Raw genomic sequence first — 13428 nt, forward strand, 5'->3', positions numbered from 1 at the left:
AATGGGTTCTTAAACTGGACCGGAGGGCAGAACAAAAGCATGGATGGAGTGTTTGTGTGAACTAATATAAATTCAAAGTAAACATCATTACATAAAAGGGTACGGTCTTTTTTTTCAATAGTGTTATTCATTTCAAACGGGCCGGATCGGCCCGTAGTTTGCCCACGGCTGGACTACACCCTAACGACCAAAGCCAGCTGTGACCCTGGGTTCTGCCCTCCCTGCGCCTTGCCTCACCTGGGTCATCAGCCCTCACCAAGCCCCGCCCACTAAACCAGTTTCGGCAATAAAATATATTTTTTAAAAAAAGGACAAAACAACAACAACAACCCCATCCATATACACATATGTTTAGAAATGTATAAAACGAAGGGAAGGATAATATGTCTCAAACTGTTAGCAACATTTTATTTAAAAAGTAGCCAGCAGGAACGCATTCTGGGCCAGTCACCATTTACAAGGATTTCATTTTATCCTAGCAACAACCCTGCGATTGGGTCTACGATTCTCGCTGTTTCACAGGCGAGGAAAACAAATGTCAATCGACGAGGAAAAGGAACAGACGACACCAGGGGTGGGCAAACTTTTTGACTCGAGGGCCACAATGGGTTCTTAAACTGGACCGGAGGGCAGAACAAAAGCATGGATGGAGTGTTTGTGTGAACTAATATAAATTCAAAGTAAACATCATTACATAAAAGGGTACGGTTTTTTTTTTCTCAATAATTTTATTCATTTCAAACGGGCCGGATCCGGCCCGCGGGCCGTAGTTTGCCCACGCTGATCCAGGAGGTCATGGTTTGATTCCCGTCAGGGCACATGCCTGGGTTCTGGGCTCGGTCCCCAGTAGGAGGTGTGCAGAAGGCAGCGGATCAGTGGTTCTCTCTCATCATGGATGTTTCTATCTCTCTCCTGCACCAAGATGTAGAAGACAGCCAGAGGCAGGATGACCACAGCGAAGAGCGGCGTGCTGACCATGATGACCACGATGGTGGAGACGGAGGTGTAGAAGGAGCTCAGCAGCATGAGGATGGTGGGGGCCAGAGCCTCGTCGATGACGCAGATGTCCTTGGAGAAGCGGTTGAGGATGCGGCCCGACGGCGTGGTGTCGAAGAAGGCCTGTGGCGAGCGCATCTTGTTGTGCAGCAGTGCCTGGTGCAGCAAGCGCGCAGCCCGGACGCAGCCCACGACCATCATGATGGAGGACAGCACCACCAGGACCCCTGGTGGAGGAGGCAGAGGGGCGCTCACTCGCCTGGGCCAGGTGGCAGGCACGCAGGCGGGCGCCGGTTCCGAGATAGGGGCTGGGTGGGCCCAGAGGCAGGTGGACGCTAGAGTGGGTTAGGGAGGCCTTGGGGCTGGGCCATGGCTGTGGTGGTGCAGGGAAGGGCATGGTTTGGGGGACTCAGCAGCTCCCGGGTGAGAAAGGGGCTACTGGCGTTCCTCCCAAGGATCTCCGCAGGCTCACCTTGCAGAATTCCCAAGGTGGCATACACACCCAGCCTCTGGGCGGTGCTGTTCTGTCGGCCACCCACCGTGGCCTCGTTGGTCCAGGCGCCGAGCCACATGTTGGCGCCAATGGCAGCTGCGCTTTGTCCCGCGTACAGCAGACAGATGACCAGGGTGGTACAGTGCCCCACAGCCCTGGCATAATCCCAGAACACGTTCAGCTTCACCTGCAGGGCCGTGGCGGTCAGGGACAGAGGAGTCCTGGGAGCCCCAGGACTGCTGGGGACCTGCCCGCTCTCTCCAGCCCTCCTTGTCCACCCTCCTCACCTTGCCCGTCTCCACTTTCTCCTCTTCAATCAGCGTCCCATTTGCTTTCGCCTCTGCTGCCTGCGCCAGCTTTTCTGCTGGACCCAGGCGCCGCCGGGGCGCAGGCCGACCTTGGCCCTCCCCCTCCGAGGACATGGTACTCAGCTGTCTGTGGAGGCAGCTGGTCAGGCCGGAGAGGGGGCCTCTGACTCACCCACAAGACAGAGCCCCAGGAGGAGGATGCAGGCGGCAGCAGAGGCCCAGGGTGTACGTCGGGGAGGATGCCCATCCACCTGCACCCCACCTGGCAGGGCTGGGGGAGCCCCGACCCAGCTTCCCGGGGGGCTGCGCGCTCTCAGCTCACCTCATAAACTGCTTCTGGACCTCGTACAGGACCGGTTCGTTGTCCATCAGGTCTGTGTGGCTGCTGAGCGTGTCTTCAATCAGCAGCAGCTCCTCGTTGTCTGCCTCCTCCAAGGCTGCTGCGGGGTGGGAGGAAGGAGACGGAGGTCTGCTAGCTCCCTAGAGGCCCCATCCCTACGTCAATGAAGGAACCTGAATGGACAAGCATGAGCTAAGGAAGACGAGAGGGGTTGAAAGGGCAGCAAGAACAGTAACGACCAGAATAAGTGACCGGTTTTGTGTTGGACAAGGAAAAGGGCAGCAAGAAAGGCTTAGGTGAGACCAGAGGGGAAACTTCCCATCACGGGCTATAGAGAAAGGGACTCAGATACAAGGGTTAGGAGCGTGGGCTCTGGAGTCAGACTGGCTGCGCTTACATACCGCTTCCTCGCTGCATGGCTTTAGGCAGGCATGGAAAACCAGGATAATAATAGTACCCACTTCATCATGTCGTTGAGAGAATGAAAGGAATAGATGTGTGTCAAGTGCTCAGCAAGGGGCACAGCCCTTAGTAAATGCTCAGGGCGTGTTAACGTACATACAGCCGCAGGCAAGAAAACCCAGGGAGCCAGCCCAGGGTTTGGGGTTGGGGATCTGAGACCGGACGACAGGGGGCGAGGAGCAGGGGTGTCCTAGGAGCCCAGGGACTGACATATGTTCGATGAGGACAGGAATTTTTCTATTTGTTCACTGCTATCTCTCAGCGTTTAGGATAGTGCCTGGCCATAGTCATTGCTCAATAAATATGTGTTCTGCCAAAACCAGTTTGGCTCAGTGGTAGAGTGTCGGCCTGCGGACTGAGAGGTCCCAGGTTCGATTCCGGTCAAGGGTATGTACCTGGGTTGCGGGCACATCCCCAGTAGGAGATGTGCAGGAGGCAGCTAATCGATGTTTCTCTCTCATCAATGTTTCTAACTCTCTGTCTCTCTCCCTTCCTCTCTGTGAAAAATCAATAAAATATAAAAAAAATAAAATAAAATAAATAAATATGTGTTCATAAATATGACATATGCACCAAACAATGTATCCAGGAAACAGCCTGGGCCCTTTGACACATGGGAAAACTGAGGCTCTGAGGGTGCCCAGTTAGGGGAGAGGAAGAGGAGGGACTGACTACATCCAGGTCCCTTTCCCTCCTGGTGATGTCTGACCATCACACAGAGGGTCCAAGTCCCCCAGACCCTCCCTTGCACAGCATCGGGCCCTGTCCACAGACATGCAGAGACCCCGAGGCAGGGGAGATGCTGGGAGGGGACAGGGGCATGGAGGGCCAGGGGTACCGGTCCTGCTGCTCTCCTCCTGGTGTTCCTCGCCCTCATCCGGTGCGTAGTTGTGGAGGAAGTTGGCAAAGGAGCCGTTGCGCTGCAGGAGGGCTGGGTAAGTGCCCACCTCAGACACCTGTCCGTCAGCCAGCACGACGACGAAGTCTGTCTGGGGCAGGAAGCTGATGCCGTGGGTCACCAGCACCCGGGTCTGGGGAGAAGGCAGGGGGCTGTCACTCCCACAGCCCTCAGCACACACCCCAACCACAGGCACAGGGCCCCAGAGTGAGTGTGAGGTACCCATGTGTCAGGGAGCCCGGGCAGGCACATCAGGGACTCACCCGTGCTCACCACAGCTGGCTCAGTGCATTTGGGCTGTGAGCTCCCACCCCACACTCCTGCTTCTCACATCCCCACACCTCCAAGTGTCACCCAAACCCCCTGGCCTCCCACCAGTTCTCTCCTAGGCCCTAGATCTCACCTTAGCCCCTTAGCTCCCTGGAGGCCTCACCTTGCTTGCCAGCACACCTTCCGGCCCGATGACTTGGTCAAAGATGTGTTTGGCCACGTGGGAGTCCACGGCTGACAGTGGGTCATCCAGCAAATAAATGTCGGCATCACTGTAAACAGCTCGGGCCAGGCTGACCCGCTGCCGCTGGCCCCCAGACAAGTTGATGCCCTGGATGGGGGAGAGGGGAGGGAGGTGGGTCCTGGGTAGGAGGGGTCAGACGGGCACAGGGAAACCAGGGCCCTGTCCATTGTCATTCAGCAAGGCACACCTCTAAATGCACACTTCACATGCCCGGTCCTGTCTCCGTGAAGCTGTGAGGTCATGGAGAAAGGGTGGTGGCTCTCAGTCCTCCTGGGACATGTGAGGACATCCTGTTCCCTTTGCTCCATCCCCTGCCCAACTGGTTCCCCTGCCTGCCACCCTCACGCTTGGGCAGGCTGGAAATCCCCAGGCAGTCCCTCGTAGACCTTTAACTCTTCTGTCACCCAAACAGTTTGCAGATGACTTTCGTAACGATGATCTCAATTGGTCCTCAGGTCATTCCTTCCAGGGAGGTATTGTTAGCCCCACTTTGGGGGATCAATTTAGAAATGATAAATAACGATGGTACTGGATTATAATCCATTGGATCAAATAAGAACCCATGAACCCATCTATACTAATAATAGCCGAGGTGGCATCACGCCCTAACATCGTCACAAGATGGCTGCGCACACAGCACAGGCGGGGCCCGATGGCCGCTCCGTGCAATGAGGCTGGGGGTCCCGCAGCTGCTCTGCCTCGCGTGGAGAAAGCGGGTCCCAGCAAAGGAGGTGGGTTGTGGCAGGGGAGAGCAGTTGGGGGGCGATCAAACCAGCAGGGGAGGGCGGTTGGGGGCCATCAGGCTGGCAGGGGAGCAGTTAGGCATTAATCAGGCCGACAGGGGAGCGGTTAGGGGGCGATCAGGCTGGCAGGCAGAAGCGGTTAGGGGCAATCAGGCAGGCAGGCTGGCAGGCAGGCAGGCAAGCTGTTAGGAGCCAGAGGTCCTGGATTGTGAGAGGGATGTCCCAGATTGGAGAGGGTGCAGGCCAGGCTGAGGGCCCCCTCCCAACCACCCCCATGCATGAAATTCATACACTGGGCCTCTAGTATTAATATAAAGAAATTAATGAATAAGTAAAAAAAGGCAAAGGAGGAGAGAGCTCTTTCTTAGAGTCAAATGCCAACTAATAACTATAGAATGAATGGAGATAGAAAGTTAGTATTTGGCAAACATCATAGTAAACACTGACTCAGGAGAGAATCATCAGTGAAAGTTATGAAATAAAATGACCAATGAAAAGACATGCCTCCATGACAAAAACAATTTCACGTTTTAGATTTAGTAAAAGAAAAACAATTTTAATTTTCTAAGGTGATATAGTTCAATATGCCCATTTTGAATTATGTAATTAACTGGTATTCAGTATTTATTAAATAGAATGCAATGTCCTTCATGAAATTGACATGATCAATAATCTGTTTATTTGATTAGTGACCATAGAGAAATTATTTTTATTTATACCTCACACAAGTCAATTCTTTAACAATAAGGCTTGCATTCAGATAAGATATATTTAAAGTGAGGCTAACCATAGCACAGCCAATGATTAATTAAACTGATTTTTTGTTGAAATTTAAGAGATGAGATTATGTATTTAGTGATTGTGGTAAAAAATTGTGGTTGGAACAATCTTGGATATATCACTTGATGGAACAAAACATATCGCGCTACCTTTGGATAATGAATCAAAGAATACATTCACCTCAGCAAGTATAATAGGAGGAAATTTGGGCTTTTTATTCTAGCAAGAATTTGTTTTAGCCTACTTTTCTGGAGATCTTGGGTATGAAGCTCTATGTAATGTGTTGTTCGAGATTGGCAGGCAAATTCTGTATTGTTCAGTGACAGTACATTTACTGCTGGGTCCTGTGAGAGAAGTATGTTTTCCAAATATAGTAACTCCATTTTAGGAAACAAAGAGGTGAGCTATGAGTATTTATGTTTGTTAGATTCGTTTACTTGAAATGAGTTCTAAGTAATGGGCTTTAGTAATTAATTTGTTTGAACTTGAATAAAGTAAAGCTTTAGTGAGTAAAGTGTGAAGTCCCTGAAAAAAGAGATACTGAAGATAAAAGGGCAGAAGTTAACATTCTTATTTTGCATGCTGATCACGGAACTACTGAACTACATCGCCGGTGTCCTGACTTTGGAAAGGCTTATTAGTTTTTAAATGTTACTTCATTTTGCAATTGAGATTTAATAAAGTGTAGATTTAATAAAAAAAAGAAAGAAAGAAAGAAAAGACATGCCCTCAGGCAAGTGATCAAAGTTAACGCTGTTAATAAATGGACATCACGTGCCTCCTAACACGGTGCACCAAGAAGGACATAATATTACTCCTTTCGTATTTCCCCCCAAAATATACAACCTGCATCTAACTGTGTTCAAATTGAGAGACATTCTACAAAAAAACTGACTTATACTTTTCAGAAATGTCCAGGTCCTGAAAGACAAAGACTGAGGAATCATCCAGATTGATAGAGAATAAAGAGATATGACAAGTAAATGCAATTCATGATCCCGGATTAGATCCTAGCCCAGGAAAGAAAATAGCTAAAAAAAGACATTTCTGGGACAAATGATGACATTTGAGTACAGACTGTGAATTAGATAGTAATATTATATCAATGTTAAAATTTCTTGATTTTGATCATTCATCTATGGTTATGTAAGAGAATACCATTTTTTTTTTGAGGAAATACAGACTCAAATCTTTAGTATTAAAAACAATACGGTGCCTGGCTAGTGTGGCGTTAACCCATAAACCAAGAGTTCACTGGTTCAATTCCCAATTTCTGCTCAGGGCACATGTTCAGGTTGCGGGCTCGGTCCCCAGTGTGGGGCCTGCAGGAGGCAGCCGATCAATGATTCTCTCTCATCATTTATGTTTCTGTCTCTTTCTTCCTCCCTTCCTCTCTGAAATTAATAAAAATACATTTCTTTAAAAAGAGCTGAAACTCTTAGAAGAAAGCATAGGGGAAAATTTCATGACATTGGAAGAGGCAATGTTTCTTGGATACGACACCAAAAGCAAATACAATACAAAGAATGCAAGAAAATTTTGTATCTCATATGTCAGGATTTGTATATAGAATGTATAAAGAACTATCACAACTCTATAATAAAAAGACAATCCAATTAAATAACTTGAAAAGTATCTAAACACATGGTTCTCCAAATAAGATATACAAATGGCCAATAAGCACATGAAAAGATGCTCAACATCACCACACCCTGTTAGAATAGCTACTATCACAAACCAAAACAACCCCTTCCCGCCCAAAAGCCACAAGTGTTGGCCAGGATAGGAGTTGGAGTCTTTGTGCACTGTTGGTGGGAATGTAAATTGGTGCAGCCACTATGGAAACGCTATGGCAGTTCCTCAAAAAATAAAAAATGAATAGAATTACCATATTATCTAGCAATTCCACTTCTGGGTATATACTCTAAAGAACTGAAGGTAGGTTCTCAAAGAGATATTTGCGCACCCATCTTTATAGAATTATTCACAATGGCTAAAAGGTGGAAACAACCCAAGTGCCCACTGACAAATGGATAAACAAAACGTGGCATAAACATACAATGAAAGATTATTGGGCCTTAAAAAGGAAAGAAATTTAAAATTTTTTCTATTGATTTTAGAGAGGAAGGGAGAGGGAGGAAGAGATAGAAACATCAATGATGAGAATCATTGATTGGCTGCCTCCTGTATGTCCCCCACTGGGGATTGAGCCTGCAACCTGGGCATGTGCCCTGACCGGGAATTGAACTGTGACCTCCTGGTTCATAGGTTGACGGGCAAACACCGAGCCACGCTGGCTGGGCAAAAAGGACAAAAAATTTTGACCGGTGCTATAACAGGAATGAACCTTGAGAATGCTAAGAGAAATAAACCAGTCACACACAAAAAGATACTCTATGATTCCATTTATATGAAGTACCTGGAGGAGTCAAATGCGTAGAGACAGGGAGTAGCAAGGTGATTGCCAAGAGCTGGGGAGGAAGCAGGATGGGGAGCTGTTGTTTAATGGGTATGGAGTTTCAGTTTTGCAAGATGCAAAGCGTTCTGGAGATGGATGGCTATACCACAATGTGAGTGTACGTAACACTACTGACCTGTCCACTGGAAAATGGTGAGGATGGTAAATTTAGTTATGTACATGTTGCAACAATTAACAACAAATAAACTAAAAAACAGAAACTTTCACTGATAGCCCGTGGTTTTTAGGTAAATGTCAAAACCTTAACCAAGGTCTGCAAGGCTCTGCCTTGCTCTCTACCCTCCCCCTGCCTTCCTTTCCCAACCACATTCCTCAGCTCACACCTTCAAAGGCTTTCCATCCCTCTTGGTAAAAGCCACCATCCTTACAGTGGCCTGCAAGGCACTGTGTGAAACGGTCGCCTGGACACCTCACTGGCCTTCTCTCCCTCTCCCCCCCCCCTGCTCGCTCCACTGCAGCCTCCTGGCCTCCGTGCTGGTCCTTATGTGCCCGATCACATTCCTGCCTCAGGGGCTTCGCACTTCCTGCTCTCTCTGCCTCTAAGGCCTTTCCCCAGCCAGAGCTCCAGGTCCCCAGACAGGGCCCACTCCCTCCCTTTATTCAGGTTCCAATTCTCACGGAGGCTTTCCCAAGGTAACAACACAGCCCCAGACGTGTTTCCTTCTCTGTTCCATTCTCTCCCCCTTAGCATTTATCTAAAATATTACATACTAGAGGCCCAGTGCACGAAACTCATGCACTGGAGGTTGGGGGGGTCCCTCAGCCCAGCCTGCCCCCTCTCACAGTCCAGGAGCCCTCAGGGGATGTCCTGACTGCGTAGGCCTGCTCCCCATGCCTAAGCCGCAGTCTGGCTGCGGAGGCTCAGAGCAGGCACCTCTCTGTGTTGATCTCTCAGGCTCAGGGTGGTGCCTGCGTATAGTTTTCTCAGGCTTGGGGCCGCACCCGGCCCCTCCTCCTGAGCTGGTGGTGACCCTTATGGAGTCCAGACCTCATTTGCATATTACTTCTTTATATATATATAGATTTTACTTACTTATCTTGCGTATGATCTCTCCCCCCCACCAGAACGTAAGCTATATGAAGGCAGAGATGTAAGACTGGTAGAGTCACTACTGTATAATAGTGCCTGGGGCCTAGGTGTGTGATGAAATCTGATTAATGAATGTGTAGATAAGTAGATGCACGACAGCTCTTCTTCCTCAGCTGTTAAGATCGGCTCAAAAGTGGTGCTTTTCCTGATGCAGAGTTCCCCCTCCCTGCCCTCCTGTCCTCTGCACAGGCCTTCAGCCTGGCGGGCAGGCATTCTACAGCCCCCACCCGTTCACAAGTTGGCCTCCCCCAGTAACGATCTGTCTCCCCAGTGCCCAGCACAGAGCTGGACATGCTATTACACGGATGTGTGAGTGAATGAATGAATGAGTGCATATATGGGCCTGGGCTGGGCTGAGGTGGGCAGGTGTATATGCCGACTCCCCAGGGGACGAGAGGGGACCATGTACCTTCTCTCCAATCTCTGTCTTGTCCCCGCCAGGCAGCACCTCCAGGTCGGCTAGCAGGGCACAGGCCTCCAGGGTCCGTTGGTAGCGCTTGGGGTCCAGGCCTCGGCCAAAGAGCACATTTTCCTGAAGAGTGCAGTTCTGGATCCAGGCCTGTTGGGGCACGTAGGCCACGGAGCCCTGGCCACGGGAGAAACCCACCATTACCTGGGGGTTCGCCAAGCCTCCCTTCCCAGGAGTCCCTACCCCACTCACCTTCACATACACCTTGCCTTCCAGCTTCTCCATCTCTCCCAGAAGGGCAGACACCAGGGAAGACTTTCCACAGCCCACGGGCCCCACCACGGCCACCAGGGCCCCTTTTGGCACCTGGATGTCTAAGCTGGGAGACAGGAACCCAGTCAAAGACAAAGATCAGGCTTTTGATTCCCAACCTTCCGCCTGGAGACCGAAACCCTTCTTTCTTCAGACACCGCCCTGGCCATTGAGGCGCTTCCTGCTTTCCAGGACAAAGACGTGGGGGTCGCTTCAGGGGCAGATTTTGTTATTTATTGCTCTGAATGTTGGCCCCCTTTAGGCAGCTAGGAAGGGGTGGGAGAAGCTGGTACCTGTGCAGGGTTGGGGGCAGGTCCTGGGCCCAGGTGAAGGTGCCACTGTCTATGGTGACTGCATAGCCTGGGAGGGTCAAGGTTTGCAGGGTCAGGAGAGTGGGCAAGGCAGGGGGGAGGTTGGGAGGGAGAGGTATGGGGAGCCCTGGGGAAGGGGCCAAGGAGAGAAGACAGGGACGCTTGGGGCATAGTGAAAGAGACAGGAAGGCCTGGGACAGGGGCACAGGGAGCCCCAGGGAAGGAAGGAGAGTGGGGGGATCTGGGGAGGGATAAAGGACAGGAGAATAGAGAGAGGAGGGCAAAGGCAGGCATAGAGTTAAAGATATGAAAGAGGAAGAAGAAAGGGGGTCACAAGGGAAAAGTTGAGAGCCTGGAACAAGGATTTTCTGGAGCAGGGCCACTGCAAGAGCAGCCCAGAAAGGGGTGTCTGGACCTGGGGCGATGGTATTTCTTTCCACACACTGGGGGTCAAGTTCATCTTGGCTCAGGAAATGCTGGATCCGTTTCAGAGACACGCTGGTCTGCAGGAGGGCGTGTGTCAGCCCCAGAAGCCATGCTTTTTCTATCTCCCTCCACTCCCTCTTACACTTGCCTGGCCCCCAACTTCCTGGGCGTGGACAGGCCCCCTGAAGGCCCAGACATGGGGGCCCTCCTGTGACTGAGTCTTCCCTGGCTCCCACTCTGGCCAAGAGAAGGCTGTCTCCAGAACTCAGGTTTCCAGGGACCTGACCTGACCTCCTCTGACCCCAAATGACCCCTGACTCTAACAACTTCATTCGACTTTGAACAATTCTTCGTCATGTCGGATGGCCCTCTCCTGATTGCAGTAACTCTCCTTGATTATCCCCTGCACCCATGTGACCCCAGCAACCTGCCCTCGCTCCAGCAGAAGCCCCAGCCCCCTGGGGTTACCTGGGTCAGGCCGCTGATGATCTGGGGCAGCATGCTGAGGGGGTTCTTTAAGATATTGAACAGGGACACCGACACAAAGGCCTTCTCAGCGTCCAGCACGTTGTTAGGGTCCACAGACACGTACACCCCGAGGGTGATGAGGGTCACCTGGAGAGCAGTGGGGTGGGTGTCGGGGTGGGGTGTGCTGGACCCAGAGGCCTGGGCTGCCCAGGAGGGAGGTGGGAGGTGGGAGGCCGGCCTGGAAGGAGAGCCTCACCAGGAAGGGGGTGCAGATCCAGGTGAAGATGGAGATGGCGTGGAGGTAGGCAGCCTGGCGCAGCAGCCGGAGTTCACTCTGTCGGATGCCCTCCACCTGCTGCAAGAAGCTGGGCTCCCAGGCGTATAACTTCAGCACCTTGATGCCACCCAGGATCTCGCTCATCAGCCTGATGCGCGAGTCCTTGAATTTCATTTGTTCTACCTGCGGAAAGTGTGGCAGTCGCGTGCTCCACTCCCCATCCCGGACCTCTACCCACAGGGGCGGGTACCTTCCAGGCACTGGCCCAGGCTGCAGCCATTGGCCTGCTCACCATCCTCCTCCCTCCTCCCCGCAGGGCCTGTGCTGCACCTTAGCCTGGAAGGCCCAGCCCAGTCTCCCCTCTCCTCCCGACAAAAACCCAGCTCCAGTGTCAGTACCAGTTATGGTCCCGCCCAGGCAGCATCCTCTGTCCCCTCTCCTGGGACTCTAGGGCACATTGTCCTTTCTTTTTGTCCCCAGCGAGACCCTGTCCCTAATCTAGGGCACAACCCCTATTTGTTGAGTGCCTACTATGTGCCAGGCCATGTGCTAGACGTGGGGCAGATAATGATGAACAACTCAAATAAGGCCCCAGCCTTCATGCAGCTGACAGTTTGATGGGGAGACAGGTGGGAAGCAAACAATTACCCAAGTAAATGCTTAATAAATCAGTATGCGTGCTCTGAAGGGAAACAACAGGATTCCGTGAGAGTCTGGGAAATCAGTTTATGATGGGAGGTGGGAGAAGAGAAGGAGTTGGACAAGCAAGGAAGGGATAGCATTTCAGGGAACAGTATGTAAGGTGGCCCAGAGGTACGCAGAGCTCGGTGCTTTGGAGAAATGTAAGAAGGCCAGACTGGCTGAAATTTGGCCATATCTCAGGGGGCAAGGGCTTGCAAGGTGAGCAGGGACCTGGCAGGTGGTCCCCGGGACTTGGTCATTTATTCGATGTGCAGTGGGAAGCGACTGAAGACTTCAATATGTGTTTGCAAACAAAGGACTGGATGACTGGCTAGGCACACTCGGCACCATGTGGCAGGAGAAACTCTCATTAGATCAGAAGATGCAGGTTCAAGTCCTAGCTCTGCCTGACACTGGATTGCCATCCTTTCTCTGGATCTTGGCTCCTCAGCTGCAAAATTAGCATTTTTTTCCTCAAACCCTGTCAGGGTTGCTGTGAGGAGAGAGTGAGCTAAGGTTTGAGAGAGTGGCTTGTAGCCATCCACAGCGAGTAAACAAAAAAAGGGAGGGGCCCCAGGTTAGTGAATGCCCTTCCCCAGCACCTGGCCAGGTGCTCCAGGCAGAGGCAGGGCGCCTGCTCCAGCACCCACCTGTAAAGTGCGCATCTTCATGGCCACAACTCCATTGATTGGGATCAGCAAGACCATGAAGGCGACTCCAGCCAGAATGGAGGGACCCAGTTTCTGAGGAGGCACAGGTGGACAGATCAGACAGATAACCAAAGTGTATATGTAGACAGAACCCAACAGATAGAGGCTTATTGATCTGAAACATGGACATGGGCAGACAGAGAGACAGTGAAAAGTGGACATAGAGAGAGAGCCAAAATGACTTTCTGCAGATGCAGTCAGCCATCAGATAATGACAACAGATAGGCACAGACAGGCAGACACAGAGGGGTGTCTAGACACACAGGAGGGCAAATACAGTCAGACAATGACAGTCAGTCACACACACCCTGTCTCCTAGTCCCTCTCTTCTCCCCTGGGATCTTTGAGAAGGATAATCATCCAGGTTGGAAAGACCTGGTTGCAGACACTAGCATCCTCCCAGTCCTGTCCCCCGCCCCCCACCACCCAGGTCACCCTCTCTCGCCCTTTCTCAGCAAGGTCAAGGTCAGAGGAAGGGAGCAGAAGTCGGGGTGTGAGAATCACCTGCCAGAGGAAGTAGATGGCCAGGATGATCTGCAGGGGCCCCGACCACAGCATGTTGAGGAAGGGGGCGACATCCATGATGCGCTGGGCATCCACTGACATGAGGTTGACCAATTCTCCCACCGTGGACTCACGTTTGACTGAATTGGTGATGACCAGAGCCTGCAGGCAGACAGCAGGTGATGAGCAGGTGATGAGCTGCTCCCCAAGCCAGGCTCCCCAGCCCC

At 51.4% G+C, this 13428-nt stretch overlaps 1 protein-coding gene across 1 annotated transcript in view; it reads right to left on the minus strand.

Annotated features, from left to right (window-relative positions):
- ABCC3 (ATP binding cassette subfamily C member 3) overlaps positions 1–13428 on the minus strand; it is a 34770-nt gene that overhangs the window by 11324 nt on the left and 10018 nt on the right. Inside the window, exons 10-23 of the mRNA XM_006774391.2 lie at positions 13202–13363; positions 12638–12730; positions 11286–11489; positions 11030–11176; positions 10551–10638; positions 10118–10184; positions 9765–9891; positions 9513–9689; positions 3931–4098; positions 3438–3630; positions 2120–2237; positions 1777–1924; positions 1469–1676; positions 913–1223 (exon numbers count right to left, since the gene is read on the minus strand). Of these exons, the coding sequence (XP_006774454.1) occupies positions 913–1223; positions 1469–1676; positions 1777–1924; positions 2120–2237; positions 3438–3630; positions 3931–4098; positions 9513–9689; positions 9765–9891; positions 10118–10184; positions 10551–10638; positions 11030–11176; positions 11286–11489; positions 12638–12730; positions 13202–13363 (2211 nt within the window). The remainder of the gene's footprint in view (positions 1–912; positions 1224–1468; positions 1677–1776; positions 1925–2119; positions 2238–3437; positions 3631–3930; positions 4099–9512; positions 9690–9764; positions 9892–10117; positions 10185–10550; positions 10639–11029; positions 11177–11285; positions 11490–12637; positions 12731–13201; positions 13364–13428) is intronic.

The sequence above is a fragment of the Myotis davidii genome, unplaced genomic scaffold, assembly GCF_000327345.1.
Source record: "Myotis davidii unplaced genomic scaffold, ASM32734v1 scaffold327, whole genome shotgun sequence".
Classification (NCBI taxonomy): Eukaryota; Metazoa; Chordata; class Mammalia; order Chiroptera; family Vespertilionidae; genus Myotis; species Myotis davidii.